This window comes from Otolemur garnettii, unplaced genomic scaffold (genome assembly GCF_000181295.1).
Source record: "Otolemur garnettii isolate 467f Iridium unplaced genomic scaffold, OtoGar3 scaffold00029, whole genome shotgun sequence".
NCBI classification, from domain to species: Eukaryota; Metazoa; Chordata; class Mammalia; order Primates; family Galagidae; genus Otolemur; species Otolemur garnettii.
Window position 1 is genome coordinate 1,015,830 of NW_003852424.1, and position 21,110 is coordinate 1,036,939.

At 39.1% G+C, this 21,110-nt stretch overlaps 1 protein-coding gene across 1 annotated transcript in view; it reads left to right on the plus strand.

The window, feature by feature from the left end:
- Nucleotides 1–21,110, plus strand: part of CHSY1 (chondroitin sulfate synthase 1) — an 80,551-nt gene that overhangs the window by 13,064 nt on the left and 46,377 nt on the right. The window contains exon 2 of the mRNA XM_003788629.3: nt 3,534–4,029. Within this exon, the coding sequence (XP_003788677.1) occupies nt 3,534–4,029 (496 nt within the window). The remainder of the gene's footprint in view (nt 1–3,533; nt 4,030–21,110) is intronic.

The following is a 21,110-nucleotide window of genomic DNA, read 5'->3' on the forward strand; positions in this document are numbered from 1 at the left end:
TTTATTAATCATATTAAGCGGAGCATGTATTTGTTATAGCTAAAGTTAAACTGATGCCCCCCTTTTTCTTTTAAAATCTGTGTTAAGATAATACAGACAATTTACGTTTAAATTATGTTTCAAGAATACTATGAATGGTAGTATATTTCAATTCCAACTTACCTGTGAATTTGCCCCTGAATAATTGTTTTCTTATTGTGGTTTGATTAAGTCAGTTTTCCTTGACATGTAGGAATAGTGGGTGATAGAAAATGATGAGATGGTCATCTGGAAATTCTTAAAGATAAGAGATAGAAATGATTTCTGCCCTTTTGCAGACACATAGGGGGGCATCTTTAAGTCACTTACTGTCCACAAGTGGGCTGCATTCACTCCACATGTTTAATGACCACTATTATGTGCCAAGCACTGAAATTATTTACATTTCCAAAGAACTGTTGTAACTGTCAAACAAAAACCATTTCTACATAGAGCAGGTATGAAGGGCTCCTTGAATGGGGGTCTTTTTAACGTTCTCACTGACTTTCCAAGATTGGAGAAGTGCTGGGAAGTTGTCTCCCTTCCAGACAACCCCACAGCATAGAAGAGTTCATGTGGGTTGTCATACATTCTGTGTATTGCCATGAGTTCACATTTGCAAAAGGTCTAAATTCCTTCACAGGAAGGGTTGGTTCCCTTTTTTTTTTTTTTTTTTTGCAGTTTTTGGCTGGGGCTGGGTTTGAACCCGCCACCTCCGGTTAATGGGGCCAGCAACCTACTCCTTTGAGCCACAGGCACTGCCCAGGGGTTGGTTCCTCTTTAAATTAATTGCCCCATCCCTGTTGTTTATTCTACATCCTTTTTCTGAGGAGTATATCCTTTGTAAAAATGAAGTGTAGTGCCTCGTACAGTATCTGTAATATTACAGAATCAATATATAGAAGTATAATGCCTACTGAATTTGTTTCTTGGTTCTTTGCTAGAGTTGGCATAAGAATATATAGGTCCATTTGAAATCCATAGACATTAAAAAAAATGTTAGCAACTACCTTCATACATTTATCGTATGAAGTTTTTTTCCCACATTTTAACATCTCTGAAATTAGGATGAATTTTATAGTTACTGGCATCATGGGATTATGATTGGCAGAATATTTTCCTCTTTTTTTCCCCCTCCACTTTTTTTGTTTTGTAAGACAAAGTCTTGCTCTGTCACCCAGACAGTGGCACAATCATAGCTAACTACAGTCTACTCCTGCGCTCAAATGATCCTCTTGCCTCAGCCTTTCTAGTAGCTAGGACTACAGGTGTGCACCACCATGCCTTCCTAATTAAAAGAAAAAAAAATTTTTTTTGTAGAGATAGCATCTGGCTGTATTGCCCAGGCTGGTCTTAAACTCCTGCCTCAAGTCATCCTGCCTTGGCTTCTCAAAGAGCTGGGATTATAGGTATGAGCCACCATGCCTGGTCAGTATATTTTTCTTTGCTATTCGTAGATAAAACAATGATACATCTTATAGTTATCATTCTAGATTTGATGGGAAATGTTTGTATTTAATCTTTGGGCTTTTTGAGAGACATGTTTGGCAGAAAGTTGAATCCCAGTGAATTTTTCCTCTATTCAAATAAGGCAAATTAGATGTCATTTTGTATTACTTATATTCAGTTTAGGAAGAGACCTAAAAGCCAGTCATTCGTTTTCCAAGTACTTCATTGTAACTTATTTTTAAAATTACAAAAGTAATGGCCAGACACAGTAACTCATAGCTATAATCCTAGCACTTTGGGTGGCCTACATGGGAGGATCACTTGAGACCAAGAGTCTGAGGTTAGCCTGAGCAACAAGTGAGACCCCATGTCTACAAAAAATAGAAAAAGAAATGAGCCAGATGTGGTGGCACACACCTGTAGTCCCCAACTACTCAGGAGGCTGAGGCAGGAAAATCTCTTGAGCTAGTAATTTGAGGTTACCGTGAGCTATGATGAGATCACTGTACTCTGCCCTTAGTGACAGAGTGAGACACTGTCTCAAAAAGAAAAATAAATTACAAAATTGTGCCACATTTTAGAATTTCAGTTTTGCAAGAGGAAAGAGTACTGGAGATGAATGGTGGTGATGGTTGTACAACATTGTTAAGGTCACTGAACTTTACACTTGAAGATGGTTATGATGGTAAATTTTACCATACATATATTTTATCACAATTAAAATTTTGTTCAAAGGCAAGTAATAGGATACTCCTAAAATTAAAAATCATCTTACCCAACTTCTCTCCAGCCCCTCCCAATTTCCCTACTTCCATATCTCTTCCCCAGAGATTTGGCATATATCTTTTCAAATATTTCCCTCCTAAGACTTTGCATTAAAGATTTGTATGGGTTTCATTGATCTTTCAAGTCATTTTTTTCACTATAGTATAGTGAAGCAGTTAAGTAAAATTTTTTTAAAATTATAGGGAGAACATAATTTGGGAACTATGCCTGTTTGATCTTAAGATTCAATTTAATAATTCACTTATTATTCTCCATGATATCTTTTTCCTGGAAGTAGTCTCTATAAATGACTTTTTTTGGTAGCTAAACTACTTTAACTCTCACTACATAGCTTGAGAAAAGTATAAAGAAAAAAGGCAACTGTGATAACCTTAAATTAGTTGTTCAGCCCTTACTTTGTTTCCAATTGATGGCTCATCTTTCCTCTGTCCTGGATAAACACCTCTCTTTCAAACTCTGGTCTGAACTGCCTCTGTGGTTTGCCAACTGGTCTTCTTGTGTTTACTCTGACATCCTTGGGCACTCTATTTCATGTCTGGGGATCTCAGAATACCATCCGTTCATCCTGTCTCCTTGGCTTCCTTCCCTTCTGAGGCATTGGTAGCAAAAAGGCCCATGGCTCTAGTGGGCTCTGCCAGGCCCTGCAGAGCTTCTCACCATCTTTTCCTCAGGACATACTTTGCATCCTGGGTTTACCTTGGGTTGGGACACATACGCTATCTCTATTCTGCCAGTCTAGTTTGTGTCCTGTGCTCCTTTCTTTCAGAGCACTTAGCTCATAATATTTACATCAGCATGATCATTCTGATAAATGTCTTTCCTAATGTTAGCTCCATAAGTCTGAGAGGATTATTTTTGTTCACCACTGGATCCCTCTTGCTTAGCACATCATGAGTATTCAAGGAAACTTGCTAAATGATCAATTTGAAAATTTTTTGCGGTTGTTTTATAAGGTTGATGACTTTGTAGGTAGGGAATTGATAGTATCAGAAAATTAACCCACATTCCTAGACCTCAGTGCCTCCATACTCTGGTTTTCAGCCATCACTGAAACTTAGTTATCCTGGAAATATTTTAACACTTCATCCTTCCTTTTTCTTGGGGTTCTTTTCTTAGACTTTGCAATAGCTGGGATGGGGCTTCCATTAAGAGGAAGCAAGTAGATCAGATGTTTGTCATGCTCTTGAATGTGGTGATTCAAAATGATTGCATACATGAATTCCTGAAAATAAGAAGCTTGAAATAAACTATTCTCTAACTGTTACTTATTTCAATTCCAGAACGTGGTCCAAGACAATTCCTGGGAAAGTTGAATTCTTCTCTAGTGAGGGTTCAGACACATCTATACCCATTCCGATAGTGCCACTACGGGGCGTGGATGACTCCTACCCACCCCAGAAGAAGTCTTTTATGATGCTCAAGTACATGCATGACCACTACTTGGACAAGTATGAATGGTTTATGAGAGCAGATGATGATGTTTACATCAAAGGAGATCGTCTGGAGAATTTTCTGAGGAGTTTGAATAGCAGCGAGCCCCTCTTTCTTGGGCAGACAGGACTGGGCACCACAGAAGAAATGGGAAAATTGGCCCTTGAGCCTGGAGAGAACTTCTGCATGGGGGGGCCTGGTGTAATCATGAGCCGGGAGGTACTTCGGAGAATGGTACCACACATTGGCAAGTGTCTTCAGGAAATGTACACTACCCATGAGGACGTGGAGGTGGGAAGATGTGTCCGGAGGTTTGCAGGGGTGCAATGTGTCTGGTCTTATGAGGTAAGAACAGAATCCTTTACTATGGGAAAAATCTGTTAATTTTGTCATTAGTTCCTAATCTATCATAGTAAACTAATGATAATATTCTTCCCCAGGGTTAAAGTTGGTATTAACTTATTAGACTTTTTCAGCCTTCTTTTTCTTCTTTTCCATTCCCCTTATTACCTTTTCTCTTGGCTTTTAAAGCATACTTTCCACATTGTTGTCCTAATACCTTACTTCATAAATGATGACACTTGGGACCTAAAGAAAAGATATGGTTTTCTGATGGTCACAGTGATTTTTTTTTTTTGAGACAGATTGTCACTCTGTTGCCCCTGGCTAGAGTGCTATGGTGTCATCATAGCTCATTACAGCTCACAATAACCTCAAACTCTTGGGCTCAAGCAATCCTGTCTCAGCCTTCCAAGTAGCTGGGCCTATAGCCACCCACCACCATGCCCCCTAGTTTTTCTATTTGTGGTAGAAATGGGATCTCACTCTTACTCAGGCTGCTTTCAAACTTGTGAGCTGAAACAATCCAGCCACCTCAGCCTTCCAGAGAGTGCAAGGAATATAGGTGTGAACCACTGTGCCTGGCCATGATATTTTAATGATCATCCAGAAAGTCATTTTTTTACACTTCTGTTATTTCTACCACTGAAATTGCAAGGGTATGACTATTTTCTGTCTCTGTTCTCCCAAAGGCCTGATTGTTCTCTGTGGTCATGATGACCCACACAGATTAGAAACATACATGTTTTGAATTTATAAAATGATTCATGATGTGAGAAAGCCAGTAGCTTTGCATTTATTTTGAACCTTGACTTTTCAGGTGGTTATTATAATCCATGCATTTACAATTATAGTTGTTCCTTTCTGAATAGGTGGTCTGCATTTTCTGAGTTATCTTGACACATAAGTTAAATTCTTGAAGGAAATATGCTTGTGGACATTTTTTCCTTAATAGTTCTGGAGAATATGAGTTAGCTTTGGACTTTTCTCTTTATTAGCAGATGAACTTCTCTTGCCTACAGTTGCAGGACCCTAATACTGATTAAAGAGAAAAAAATTAGATTGTATTGTGTTAAGGTTGACAAACTGCTGGTAGTTGTGAGGAACAGAGGGAGTTTCTAGACCTTTTGCCCAAGAAAAATAATGTATTTTCTGGTATGAACCATTCAGACTTTTTTTCCCTTTTTTAAATTTTATTATTATTATTTGTAGAGACAGAATCTTACTTTATCGCCCTTGGTAGAGTGCCATGGCGTCACACAGCTCACAGCAATCTCCAACTCCTGGGCTGATCTCTTGCCTCAGCCTCCCAAGTAGCTGGGACTATAGGCACCCACCACAACGCCCGACTATTTTTTTGTTGCAGTTTGGCCAGGGCCAGGTTTGAACCGCTGCCCTTGGTATATGGGGCCAGCGCCCTACCCACTGAGCCACAGGCACCGTCCCCCTTTTTCTATTTTTTTAAAAGAAATAGGGGTTTTACTTTGTTCCTGAGGGCTGGTATACTGTGGCACAATCATAGCTGACTGTACTGTAGCCTTGAACTCCTGGGCTCAAGAAATCCTCCTATCTTATCCTCCCTAGTAGCTGGGACTATAAATTACAGATGTACAACACAACATCTGACTAATTTTTAAAATTTTGTAGAGATGGGGATATCACTATGTTGCTCAGGCTGGTCTCAAACCTCTGACCTCAAGCCATCTCCTTCCTCAGCCTCCCAAAGGGCTGGGATTACAAGCATGAGCCACTGTACCTGGACTTAGCTCTTTTTTGAGTTACTTTTCTAAAGTGCATATACTTAAGTGAAGAAATGATATTCGTGCCTGTACTGGTCTTCCCCCTAGACTTGCTTTTAAATGTCTTCTAGTCACTCTTTTTCTTTTGTTTGAACTTTTAGGGAAATGGATATTTTCAAGTGCATAGGGAATGATCTTCATGTAATTTTTAATTATAAAGTCATAAAGATACATCTTAAATTATTACTGTGATCCAAATGAACTCTTTTTTTGTTTTGTTTTTTCTTTTTTTTTAAAGTGAACTCTTTATTTTCTGTGTGCCTTACACTATCCCCCGTCGTGTCCCAGGCATAGGAGGCTATTCCTCTTTGTTGTCAGGCATTTTTGCAGTGAGGAAAGCCATTTGAGGATTTCGTGCTATTTTAAGCAGAATACAACTGACAGTATTTCTGCATTTTCTCCATCTTTAAGTAGTCATAATCTTAAAATATTTCATTACAGTTAAAATATGTAATGCTTTGGCACTTTCCCTTAATCCTAATCTCTGAGAAGTAGGCCTTCTTGCTGCAATTGTAGAAGACAGACCTACTTTTGAGAGAAAATTTTTTTAAAATAAGTCTTGGTGTTATCTTGTTATATACTGCTAGACAGACACCAGTAGAACCAGCATTTGAGTTTTATCAAGAACTTCGGCCTAACTGGTAACTTGACGTAGTTAGAAAATGTGGTCCTGGGACTGCAGGGTTCAGGGGGCATTTTGAGGCAAGTTTTTCTCTGATACAATATAATAAGGTTTCTAACACCCTAAGAGGGGCTGCCTGGAATTATCCTGTCTGGATACTTTATGTCACCCCTTAGACTTGATGCATCTTCAGAGTGGCCTTATAAGCTAAAGGGACCTTGTTGGTGAGGCAGCCCCCTTCCTGGGTGTTTCCCTGTTTCCCCATCAGAGTAGCTGGGATGGCATTAGCGGCAGCAGTAAGGATCTCCCTGGGAGTGTGGAAATTTGGGGTGCACCCATAGCTTTGTGCTGCTTTAAATGCCTTATAGGCAATACACTTTTGTAGGGCTCACTCTCTGCACTGTGCCTTCTATTCTGTGAGTTGCCTGTTTAGCTTTGGCCCATTTTTCTGTTGGAATATTATCTGTCTTATGGTTTTGTTGGCATGGTTTCTGGGTAGCATATCTTCTCCTAGATTATAGGTTGTCCTTTTTGTATTTTTTAGATTTTTTTTTTCAGAGATGGGGTCTTACTCTGCCTCCTGGGCTAGAGTGCAGTGTCACAATCATAGGTCACTGCAGCCTTGATCTCATGGGCTCAAGAAATCCTCCCGCTCAGTCTCCTGCATAGACTTGCCTTTTTACCTTAATTGTGAACTTTCTATTATATGTAAATTGTGAATCTAAGTTCAGTACAGTTTATTATTCTTTTCCTTTATGGTTTATGCCACAGGTCCTCAAACTTTTTAAACAGAGGGCCAGTTTACTGTCCCTCAGACCGTTGGAGGGCCGGACTGCGGGTCCTGGGACGAGTCTGCTGCTAAGCAGGACAGGCAGCGGCAACAAGAACACCTGGCAGGCCAGCTAAATGTCCTCGGCGGGCTGCATGTGGCCCATGGGCCATAGTTTGAGGATGCCTGGTTTATGCTTTTGTATCTTGTTCAAGAAATTCTTCCCTTCCTTGGGTCACAAAGATTTTCTCCTATACGCTATATCTTACCTTTCTCATCTAGTTCTGTACCATTTTTAAGAATTGTATCTGTTAGGACACTTCCTATATTATTAGACCTTTTATTTCTTTTTTTTTCTGTCTGCAAGTGCTTCTAACCTAAATTATTATTAAGGTTTATCACTGTGTTTGCCACTAATGTGTGATTAATCCTTCATGTGGATGAGAAACCTTTATTAAACTTCCTGTAATTGTAGTTTCTCCATTAAGGCTTGTATTATGAAAAATTATTGAGGTGGAGTTTTATGATAAAGACAATTATGTTAAGCTTTAGGTCTTGGAAGGTACATATTTTGCCCTATTATAAACCTAGCCAGAAGGTAGGGGGTGTGTATATATGTATTTTTCCTTACAAATAGAATTACTGCCTTTGGATAATACTTCTGTAATTAAAATGACTCATAAGGAACAATTGTCAAAGTCCAGATTCATTCTTGAGTTTGTTTTGATAATTATCAGTGATTATTTCTTAATAAGTAGCTTTAAAAATGTTATTTGAAAAGAATTTTAAACTCACAGAGAAGTTATAGGAGGGTGAGAGCATGGGCCTTGCCATAAGCCCTAGAAAAGAGATGAGAGGAGCTTGTCAGGGTTGCTCCACTTTGTCCAATGGGGTCGACATGTTGACCCAAGTCACATGAATTCTTTTTGTCTGTTTTGAGACAGAGTTTGGCTTGGTTACCCTCGCCAGAGTCCAGTGGCATCGTCATAACTTACTTGTGACCTCAAACTCATGGGCTGAACCAGTGCCTCCTGCCTCAGCCTCCTGAGTAGTTCAGATTACAAGTGCCCCACCACCATGGCTAATTTTTTGTTCTATTTTTTAGTAGAGATAAGGTCTTGCTCTTGTTTAGTATGGTCTCAAACTGCTGAGCTCAAGGGATCCTTCCACCTTGGCCTCCCAGAGTGCTAGGATTATAGGCGTGAGCCACCACACCAGGCCCATATGAAACTTTTTTGAAAAACATTATCAAAAAGTTTGAAACAGTAATTTATCTTTTATCTTATGGTACTCTCTTAAGAATAGCATTCTAAGGCCATCTACAGCAAATCCACAGCCAATATCATACTGAATGGAGTAAAATTGAAAACATTTCCACTCAGATCTGGAACTAGACAAGGAAGCTCATTGTCACCACTGCTGTTCAACATAGTACTGGAAGTCCTAGCCATCGCAGTCAGGCAAGAGAAGGGGATCAGGGGTATTCACATGGGGTCAGAGGAGGTCAAACTCTTACTTTTTGTGAATGACATGATTTTATACCTGAAAAACCCCAGAAACTCAATTACAAAGCTCTTATAAGTGATCAAGGAATATAGCAGAGTCTCAGGTTACAAAATCAATACTTATAAATCATTAGCCTTTATATATGCCAACAAGAGCCAAGCTGAAAATATAGTCAAGGACTCTATTCCTTTTATAGTAGTGCCAAAGAAGATGAAATACCCGGGAATTTATCTAACAAAGGAAGGAAAGATCTCAATAATGAGAATTATGAAACCCTGAGAAAAGAAATAGCTGAAGATGTTAACAAATGGAAAAACATACCATGCTCATGGCTGGGAAGAATCAACATTGTTAAAATGTCCACACTGCCCAGCACAATCTACAGATTTAATGCAATCCCTGTCAAAGCACCAATGTCATACTTCAAAGAACTTCAAAAAATATTACTTTATTTTATATGGAATCAGAAAAAGTCTTGAATAGCCAATTCAGTACTTAGAAATAAAAACAAATCAGGAGGCATCACGTTACCAGACTTCAGATTATACTATAAATCTATGGTGATCAAAACAGCATGGTACTGGCACAAAAATAGAGATGTGGATATATGGAACAGAATAGAGAACCTAGAGATGAACCCAAGCACATATTGCCATTTGATCTTTGATAAGCCTAACAAAAACTTTACATTAGGGAAAAGATTTCCTATTTAACAAATGGTACTGGGGTTAGAACTGGCTAACTGTAGAATGAAACTGGACCTTCACCTTTCACCACTAACAAAAATTGATTCTCACTGGATAAAAGATTTAAACTTAAGGCATAAAACTATAAAAATACTAGAAGAGAGTGCAGGGAAAACACTTGAAGAGAATGGCCTGGGGAAATATTTCATAAGGAGGACCCTCTCCACCCCAGCATTTGAATATATTACTGGGATCTGATCAAGCTAAAAACCTTCTGCACAGCTAAGGGCATTGCAAGTAAAGCAAACAGCCTTCAGAATGGGAGAAGATTTTTGCACATTATGTTTCTGACAAAGGTCTGATAACTAGAATCCACAGAGAACTCAAACTAATCAATAAGAAAAGAACAAATGATCCCATTCCTTTGTGGGCAAGAGAATTAAACAGAGACTTCTCTGAAGATGACAGGCACATGGGCTACAAACACATGAAAAAATGCCCATCATCTTTAATCATCAGAGAAATGCAAATCAAAACCAGTTTGAAATATCATCTAATGCTAGTAAGATTAGCCCACATTTATAGAAGCCCAAAACTGCAGATGCTGGTGAGAAAGGAACACTTCTGTGCTGCTGGTGGGACTGCAAACTAATATAGCCCCTTTGGAATGAAGTATGGAGAATTCTTAAGGAACTAAAAAAGCTGACCTACTGTTCGATCCCAAAATGTCATTAGTAGGTATCAACCCAGATAACAAAAATCAGTTTACAGCAAAGACGTTTGCACTAAAATGTTTATCGCAGTCCGGTTCATAATAGCCAAGTCATGGAAGTAGACTAAATGTCCATTAACCCATGAATGGATAAATTGTGGTATATGTATACTATGAAATACTATGCATCTATAAAAAGAGGGAGACTTTACCTCTTTTATGTTTACCTGGATGGAGCTAGAACATATTTTTCTTAGTAAAGTATCTCAAGAATGGGGAAAAAAGTATCCACTCTACTCAATACTATTATGAAACCAATATAGATACACTTACATATTCATACCAATGATAAAACACAAAGATAGTACAGAAAGAAAGAGGGAAGATGAGAGAGTGGAAGCAGAGGGGGAGGGTGAGTGGAGAGGGATTTGCCTCATTTACATAATGTAAAGGTACATTTCAAAACAGCTAAGAGTATATAATATAAAGGTCTTACCACAAAAACAAGTAAGGTGATGGTTATGTTAATTAGTTTGACTTAAACATTCCACATTGTGTATCAAATCATCACATTGTACCCCATAAATGTAGACAGTTACAATTTAATAAAAATTAAGTTAAAAAAAAAAGAATAGTATTCTAAGGGCCAAGTGTGGTTGCTCTCACCTATAATCTTAGCACTCTGGGAGGGTAAGGCAGCTGGATTGCGTAAACTCAGGAGTTCAGGACCAACCAACCTGAACAAGAGCAAGACCCTGTCTCTACTAAAAACGGACTAACTGAATCAAGAGGATTGTTTAAATCCAGGAGTTTGAGGTTGCTATAAGCTATGATGCCACAGCACTCTACAAAGGGTGACAAAGTAAGACTCTGTCTTAACAACAAGAAAAAAAAAGAATGCTATACTAAGAGCACGTTGACCTAAAAAACCTATTTGTTTTGTTTTTAACTTTTTATTGATGTATACTATACCTATGGGAAAGTGAATAGATCTAAGTGTAGAACTTAATGGATTTTCACAAACTGCACACAGCTGGGTAACCAGCACCTTTCTTGTATTTTTTTGCACAAAATTTGACTAATAATGAAGGTGTTTGGGTAGATGATAATCATTACTCGTGGAATTTGGAGGAATAAAGTCTGTTTGGTGACTTTATAATGTTAGTGTCTTTAATAGTTAATGTTGTGACAGGGTTTAAAATTCAAAGGTGCAGAGGGTTTAGCAGGCATCCTCAAACTACAGCCCGTGGGCCACATGCGACCTGCCTGGTATTTTTGCTGCTGCTGCCTGTCCTGCTTAGCAGCCAACTTGTCCTGGGGCTCACAGTCCGGCCCTCCAAAGGTCTGAGGGACAGTGAACTGGCCCCCTGTTTAAAAAGTTTGAGGACCCGTGGTTTACAGGGATAAATCCTCCTAACTATGTCTGTCTCTAACCAGTGGGATCTGCCCATGACTTAGTCACCGTGGCATGTCCTTACAGAGGATCAGATGGTATATCATATATATAAGCAGTTAAATTTATGTGTCTTTCCCCCTTTTACATGAATGGTAGCATGTTATACATACCATCTACATCTTGTTTTTCATTTAAATTTCTTGGGAAATTTCTTATTAGGTCCATAAAAGAGCTTCATCTTTTTCTTCGTTACTCAGACTATTTCCATTTCTTTTTAGCAGTATTTCTAATTAGTTATTTCATCCAAGGCTTCCCTACCTCCTTCACATCAGGGCTCCTGCTCCCCCCACCTACCCACCCTCCATCATATCACACTGTTCTGGAAGGATTGTTGTCATGAACAGGTTCTCTCTCAAAGAGAGTTCTACAGGGAAAACTCATTCGTCATGTATGCATGTACCAGAATACACCGGTTGTGAAGCTCTGAGTTGACCGGTAAGCATTTGTTAAGGGCTTATTAATGAGCCAAGAGCTGCTCTTTCAGTTGATAGGAGAATTATAAAAGAAGATTGAAACATGAATGGCCTTCTTTTTCTTCCTCAAGGACTGTAGTATAGTTGAGGAGACAGAGACTGTATGGTTATGAAATAGTTGAAAAGAAATTAAAAGTGTGAAACCTTTTAAATATAACATAGTGTAGGGAAGGGTCAGATCAATGATGTTCTTTTTATAGGATAATCTATCATTGAGGGAATTTTGGAGTTTACAGCAAAATATGTAAAAAGAAAATATGTCCCTTATTAGTCTGACTAGCTTATCAAGGAATGTCAAACAGCTGTGCTTCAGAAGCCTGAGATTCCCCCCCTTTAATAATAGTAGAAATATTATTTCTTTTTTTAGATTGACACATTGTGCATATAATGGGCTACAACTTAATGTTTCAAATCAGGGTGGTTACCATATCTACCATCTAATGAAAGGTTGCTGAGTGTTCTCACTACAAAGAATTATATAATCTTTCTTAACTGCTGGTTGTCATGGAGGTGATTTGTGTTATAGTAGTGCCTTTCTTACTCCTTTAGGCTGCCCATTAACTTCACCTACCACAGAACCGGGCAGACTCCTCAGTGGCTGCAGTATGTTTTAGAGACGGTGCTAATGTTGCATGCCACCTTGAGGCAGATCCCTTCATGGGCTTGTACTGAGTCTTATTCTTTTGTTATGCATGTTTGGTGGTACAATTTCTAAGCTTCTAATGGATTAGAAGTGGCACTTGGCAGCCCAAAAAGGGAACTGCTCTATCAGGCCTGTATCAGCAGTGAGTGGGAAGGACATGAGAGGAAAGTGAAAAATTAGCGGAAATGAGACTATGAACAGCACAGCTGTCTAGGACCAACCATTGTGTTACTGATTTCAGATTTCATTCCACTGTGGCTAGAGAACATACTTCATATGATTATAGTTCTTTTAAATTATTAGTACTGTTTTATAGCCTAACATGTTTTATCCTGGAGAATGTTCCATGTGTACTTGAAGAAGGTGTATTCTTCTCATGATGAGTGGAATGTCCTGTAGATGTCTGTTAGGTCTAATTGGTTTATAATGCTTATTAAGTTTTAATGATTATTTTTTGTCTAATGTGTATCCATTATCAAAAGTGGAGTATTGAATTCTCCATTATTATTATTGAATTGCCAATTTCTTCTTTCCATTCTATCAGGTTTTTCAAATTTTATTTTAAAGCTCTGTGTTTGGGTACATAAATGTTTATAATTGTCATATCTTCCTAGTGAGTAGACTCTTAACATTATAAAATTCCTCCTTTGTCTCTAGTTAACAATTTCTACCTAAAATCTCTTTGGTCTAATGTTGGTCTAACCACTTCAGCTCTTTTTTGGTTATCATTTGCAGGGCATCTTTTTTTCATCAATTTACTTTCAACTTTTTGTTTTTGAATGTAAAGTGTGCCTCTTGTAGACAGCATATAGTTGGATTGTTTTTGTTTTGTTTTTTGATAAGAGTTTCACTCTGTTTCCTCAGATTACAGCATTAGCCCAGCTCATATCAACCTCAAACTTGTGGGTTTTAGTAATCCTTCTGCTTCAGCCTCTGAAGTAACTGGGACTATAGGTACCTCCCTCAATGCCTGGTTAATATTTCTATTTTACTTTTTTTTATTTTTGCAATTTTTGGCCAGGACTGGGTTTGAACCCACCACTTCTGGCATGTGGGGCCAGCGCCTTACTCCTTTGAGCCACAGGTGCTGCCCAATATTTCTATTTTATTTTTATTTTTATTTATTTTTTTGAGACAGAGTCTCACTATGTCACCCTTGGTAGAGTGTTGTGGCATCACAGCTCACAGCAACCTCAAACTCTTGGGCTTAAGCAATTCTCATGCCTCAGCCTCCCAAGTAGCTGGGACAACAGGCACCCACCACAACACCTGGCTATTTTTTGTTGTTGTTGTTGCAGTTGTCATTGTTGGCCCAGTCTGGGTTTGAACCCACCAGCTTTGGGGTATGTGGCTGATGCCCTACCCCCTGAGCTACAGGTGCCACCAATATTTCTACTTTTTTTACAGAAGTGGAGTCTCACTCTTGCTCAGCCTGGTCTTAAATTCCTGAACTCAAGGGATCCTCCTACCTTGGCCTCCAACAGTGTTGGCATTACAGGCATGAGCCATTGCCCTCCATTTAGTTGTATCATTTTTTAAATCCATCTGTCACTTCTGCCTTATAATTGGAGTTTAATCCATTTACATTTAATGTAATTATTGATAGGGAAGAATTAATGTCTGCCATTTTGCTATTTGTTTTCTGTATGTCTTCTTTGTTCCTATATTACTTCAATACTGCCTTCTTTTGTGTTAGATATTCCCTAGTGTACTTTTTTTTTTATACTTCTCTTACTGTTTCTTTTACTGTGTTTATTTTCTTAGTAGTTGTCTTGGGAGTTATGATTAACATATTAGCTCATAATATAGTTTAGATTAATACTCAATAATGAGAGTAAACATTATCTTTGCTTCATTGCCTTGCCTCCCTTCCTTTCCCCGCTCCTCCCTTCTCTTTTCCTGTCCTCCCCTCTCCTTTCTCCCATCTCTCCCCTCTCCTTTCTCTCTCTCTTTTTTGAAACTCCCACTACGCATGTGCTAAGGGTCTATTCATTTTTATTCATTTTGTTTTTTTCTGTTCCTCAGACTAGAAAATATCAATGGATCTGTGTTTACATTCAGATTCTTTCTTAACCCTGTTCAAATCTGGGTTTTTTTCTTCTTGTTTTTTTTTTTTTTTCTTTTTTATCTAGGATATTGTACTTTTCAACTTCAGACTTTCTGTTTGGTTCTTTAAAAAAAATCTTTCTGTTTGGCTCTTTAAAAAAAATATTGCTGCTCTTTTCTCCCTTGTATGGGCCAAGAAAGTATTTTTTTTTTAAATGTGTCATAATTTTTTGTTGGAAACTGGTTCTTTATTCATTACTATTTAAATGTGGCAGCTCTGGAAATCAGACTCTTCCCCTTCCCCAGGGATGTTATTGCTATTTGTTGTTACTGCTGGGATTGTTTGTTCAATGACTTTTCAGAATAAATTCAGTGAAGTCTATATTCTTTTTTATTTGTGGCCACTAAAGTCTCTCCTGGGTTGGACAGAGATTTCTGTAGATGCCTGAAGATAAGTTTCGCACTCTTTGCTAAGGTGTCTGTATCCCTGCTGGTGCTTGCCTTCAACAGGCACCAGACAGTTGGCAACTCTGTCTCAGCCTTCTCTTCCTAATTGTGCAGAGCATCAAAGTCAGCCAGAGATGAGAGCTCAGGACCTTCTCAGGTCTTTCCTGAGCATCAACACCATCCCACACATGTACATGGCCTTCTAGATTCCCAGGAATATATTGAAACTTTTCAAAACTCCCTATGGACATCTCATTCCCCACCTTTTCTTTTTAAGCTTTTTACCTAGCCTATTTTTTGCACTGACTGTTAGCCATCCCCTTAGACAGTAAAATATTCAGCAATTGTTTTGGCTATTCCCCTTTCTTTCTGTAAAAGACTATTTGCTATGTGAGAACTCAGGTCAAATAAAAACAGCCTAAGTGGGGTCAGATAATGACAGTTCTCTGGGAATGTGGCTTTGAAGGCACTTCATCCTCTCTCTGTCCCTTCCATTGACTTCCAGGCTGCTGATTACCACTGTGATTATGGACTGCTGGTTTTTAAGACTGGGGCAGATGTGTAATGCAGGGTATTGAAATAGGGCAGGTTAAAATGCTACAGAGCTGGGGAAGCGCTATGGCTTAGTGAGTAGGGCACTGGCCCCATATACCGAGGGGTGGGGGGTTCGAACCCAGCCCTGGCCAAACTGCAACAAAAAATAGCTGGGCATTGTGGCGGGCACCTGTAGTCCCAGCTACTTGGGAGGCCGAGGCAAGAGAATCGCCTAAGCCCAAGAGCTGGAGGTTGCTGTGAGCTATGATGCCATGGCACTCTACCGTAGGCAACAAAGTGAGACTCTGTCTTAAAAAAAAATGCTGCAGAGCTCACTGTTACCAAAATTTCGCTGTTTTTCTTGCATAAATGCTCCCCAGATTACTGCAAACCTTTAGGAATATTCAGAGTCCTGAAAAGGTTAACTTTGATAATTTTGGCTAGTGTTGTCTTTATTTTTATGGTGGACAGGCATTTTGGAGGTCTTTACTGTGCCATTTTCATTGGTATCATCTAAGAGCATCTGTTATGGAACCTTTGCTACGTCTTGGGTTCAAGCAATCCCTTGGCCTTAGTATCCCAAGTAGCTGGGACTACAGGCACCCGTCACTATGCCTGGGTAGTTTTTCTATTTTTATTAGAAATGGGGTCTTGCTTTTTCTCAGGCTAGTCTCAAACTCCTGAGCTCAAGCAATTCTCCTACCTCAGCCTACCAGAGTACTAGGATTATGGGTGTGGGCCACTGCACCTGGCTGTTTAGAGAAGACTATTTTTACAGAACCAATCAAAGTTTACCTAAAATAGAAGTGTTGGTTACTTTTATCTGTAATTCTTTTACTGGCAAAACAAAACCTGGTACATAAACATCTTTCAAATGCTTCTACCATTTGGTGTATCAAAGTCTTGTGGTTGTGAGGAAGGAGTTGGGTCTCAAGGCAAATTAGTATGTCTTCGGAATGTTCAAGTTTGGTAGGAGTATGTTCAGAGTATTCTAGGCTTTATTAATCACCTTTCCTATTGGGAGATTGTTATCACTAGGCATATTTAACTTTTTTAATTGACAGGAAAAGGGTTCTTTATCACATTATCAGGAGGTAGGATCCATATATTATTTTCTTTATCTTAAGATAGAGCCCAGGATCTGCACTGTTTACAGACTTTTCTGGTGATTCTTATACTTGCTATTGCTGCCATTTGTAATCTTAAAATTTATGATGCAGTGGTGTTTTTGTAGAATCCAAAGTTAATGTCTTTGTAAATTCACATCATCCTGTTTAGCTCCTCCCTGGGTCATGGAGAACAGAAAAGGAGTTTGAGTTTGGTCTTTCCAGTAAGTCATTTATAGTCAAGTTGGTGGGAAACCAAACTTGGCACCCAAATGCCCCCTCTTCATATATTTGATGGGTTAATGCCATATATATTTTTTTTTCCTTTTTCCTTCCTCTAAACTGTGTGAATGGTACATAAGTTGTATAACCAGATGGAGTCACACATCCCTTAACAGGAATATGTCAAAGAAATGCACTGTTAGGCAGTATCATCATTGTGCAAACATCATAGAGTGTACTTGTACAAATCTAGATGGTACAGCCTTCTCATGCCTAGGCTGTATGATCTAGTCTGTTGCTCCCAAGCTACAAACCCATACAGCATATTACTATACTGAATACTGCAGGCAAGTGTAGCACACTGATATTTGTGTCTCTAAACATAGCCAACCATAGAAGAGATACAGTAAAAAGACAGCACTATAAATTTATGGGACCACCATCGTATATGTAGCATTTTGTCACCATGGAGAGCATGACTGTAACAGATGAGGGTCAGTGCTAAATCCTGAGTAAGAACATGGGAAGATGCTATATTCAATAAGATGATGACAACACAGAACTTTGGGCCAGAAATCAAACTGACGGTACTTTAAAGCTAAAACTAAATGATATTTTAAAATATTTTTTTGTCTCTGCAATTGATTTTACAAATATCTGCTTATAACCCTTTCTCAAGCCTCAGCTTTTCTTAGTTGCTATCAACTATAATTCAAGATTTATTTATCAAAATTTCAGTTTTAAAAAAGTAGTTCCAAAGTATTTATTAATTTTTATAGTGGTTTCAATGTTGACACAGTCTTTGATAATCTTTCCTTCTAGAGGTAGAGCATAATTTTCCTCCTCTTCCCTGTCATCTGGACCTAGTGACTCATTGCTGCTGAATGGAGTAGGGAATGGGAACCTGGCAGACACTACCTTAGCATCCTAGCAAAGCGTAGCGTTTGTATGATGTGCTCCCTGACATGATGCATAAGCAGGACATTCCGCCTCTGTGGTCATCTTTCCCTGACCCATTGGTTCTCAACCTTCCTAATGCCGTGACCCTTTAATACAGTTCCTCAGCTATAAAATTATTTTCAAAGTTGAGAACCACTGCCCTAACCCATATCCCCAATCAGGAGAAAACTTCACACAAACCCAACACATGAGACTTTCCACAAGATACCTGGCCAGTATTCTTCAAAAGGGTCATGATCATGAAAAGCAAGGAATGACTGAGAAATGGTTATAGATAAGAAGAGACTTAGGGGATATGACTACTGAATGCACTGTGGGTCCCTGATTGGAAGAAAAAGTACATTAGTGGCCCGGTGCCTGTGGCTACAGCAGCTAAGGCACCAGCCACATACACCTGAGCTGGTGGGTTCGAATCCAGCCTGTGCCTGCCAAACAACAATGATGGCTGCAACCAAAAAAAAAAAAAAAAAAATGGCCAGGCATTGTGGCAAGTACCTACAGTCCTAGCTACTTGGGAGGCAGAGGCAGGAGAATCGCTTGAGCGCAGGAGGTAGAGGTTGCTGTGAGCTGTGATGCGATGGCACTCTACCCAGGGCAACAGCTTGAGGCTCTGTCTCAAAAAAAGGAAAGAAAAAGTACATTAGTAAGAAAAGTGGTGAAATGTAAGTAATAACCATAGTTACTAGTGTTGTAGGGATGTCAATTTCTTTGTTTTAGTACGTATGCTATGGTTAAGGAAGATGTTAATATTAGAGAAAGCAGGGTGAAGCTATGTGAACGTTCTTTGCCGTCTTTACATCTCTTCTGTAAGTAAAGTTATTTCACTGTAAAATGTGGCCAAAATGAAGACCTAATCGAACTGGACACAGAAGGGATGTTGCTGCCTCTGCCTCTGTATCCTATTGGTTTCCTTGTGCCAAAGGAAAACTGGGGAAAGCAGTAAAAGACTAGATGTTCTGTGACTCTAAGTGGACATTGTGCAGGATATGATTTTTAGCTTACTGACTTCTAGGAACTCGAAGACAGAAAGGACTTTGTGTGAGAGGGCTGCAAACTTCCAACCCTCATAAAGAGCTTATCAGTTTAACAAGCTTATTTTTTTTCCTTTTTTTTTTTTTTATTGAATAGTAACTGTGTACATTAATGCACTTCTAGGGTACAGTGTGGTGTTTTCACAAACAATCCGAAACACTTCCATCAAACTGGTAGTTGAACAAGCTTATAATGTACTATTTTATTACTGTAAAAATTTGTGATGGTAACATTACAGCACAACCTCTCTCTGGCTAAAAAGAATCTTTCAGCATTCACTCCACAGTTTAATGTGAACGCTCTTGCTGATGTCATCATGGTTAACCCTGTAGTGTTTGGCATCTGTGTTTTCTCTGAGAGAACCCTGGGGGGGATAAAGAAATCAGTGCAAAGTTATTTTCTTTGCTGTCTGGCACTTATTTCGGAAACTTTTTCTTTAAAAAAAAATTCTTATTATGGAAAACCACTGGGTATTACTGTTCCTTTCATATGTGTTAATGTGCCCGTGCCTTCTACAACAGAAACACATATTTTAAAGATGTAAGACATACTTTTATTTAAAATAATGTAGTTTATTTAAGGCAGGAAGTAAGTACAGTTTCATTTCTTTTTACTACTCAATTAATTCTGTAATAATTTAGAATTCTGGTTGTTTTACCAGGATGAGTATGGATATTAAAATATCCCAAACAATACAAACATAATTAGAGTTTTAAATGGTTAATATATTTTTTAAAAACCCAAAACTGTCTGTTTGCCTGCTATATGACAGTCCCTGTTCTAGGCGTAGGGGCTGCAGCAGTGAACACAGCAAAGCTCCTGTTCTCAGAAAAACTTTACTTCTCTAGAGGTATATCAGAAAATAAGGAGATGGAATAATAAATAAGGGCAGGTGGCACTAAATCTTCTCAAGAAATATAAGCATGAGAGGGGTAGATTGATAGAGGGATGTGAGCCAATAGAACCCTAGCTGAGCAAGCGAGAGACTAACTTTGTTCATATCTGGGAAAGGACCAGTTGAAGTGGAGGGACTAGAGTGTGCAAAGGTCCTGGGGCAGAGGAGTGTGTGTATGATTAATATTATACAGAAGGCCAGGTGGCTGGATTACATGAACGAAAGGGGCCTAGTCTATGAAGCTCTATCTGTGATGAAGGCATTAAGTATTCTGAGTGATCTGGGAGGGCCTTGGGGCTTGAGAGCAGAGGAGTGCGGGGAGCTAACATTTCCAGAAGGCCTTCTGCCTGGTGCACGGAGACAGTACTTCAGGCGAGTCAGAGTGGGAGCAGGGCAGATTTGTTAGAAGGCACTCTGGTAGCTCTGGGAAGAGGTAACGGAGGGTGGCTGGTGAGTGGTGTGAGTGGTTGGATTACGGATGAATTTTGTGGGCAGAGCTGATAGGATGTGTAGAGAGAGAAAAGTTACCTGAGCAGTTGGAGGAGTAGAGTCCCCAGTGAAGGGGAAAGCTGGGGAAGTTCATGCTAGAGGTACAAATGTGAGTCATTGTTGCATATCTGTGGTACTTAAGACCCAAGGACAAGTGTTATCCTCTAAGATAATGAGGATGTGGGTCACAACCCCTTTGTAACAATGAAAATATATCCTGCATATCAGATATTTACATTACGATTCATAAAAGTAGCAAAAATTACAGTTATGAAGTAGCAACAAAAATAATTTGTGGTTGGGGGTCACCACAACATGAGGAACTGTATTAAAGGATCGTGGCATTAGGAGGCATTAGAAAGGTTGAGCACCACTGATCTAGAGAGTTAGGGAGATAGAGGGAAGGTTGCGGGGCTGAGCCTGCAGGTTCCCAGGAGTTAGATGTCAGAGATGAAGGAGAGTTCACAAAGTAGACTGAGCAGGTGATGCCAGTGAAACAGGAGGAAACTTTGATTTACATTTGTTTGGTTTGAATTTGCAGTGTATGAACACTCACCATTTGGGTATTTGTTATAGTCGGCCTGGAAGGTGGTAATGTGGGATATTTTTATTAAAGTGATGTCATCTTTTTTACAAAGAGAATCCCCCTGGATAAGGTGAACAAGGGTGGGAAGTGTGCTGGCATAATGA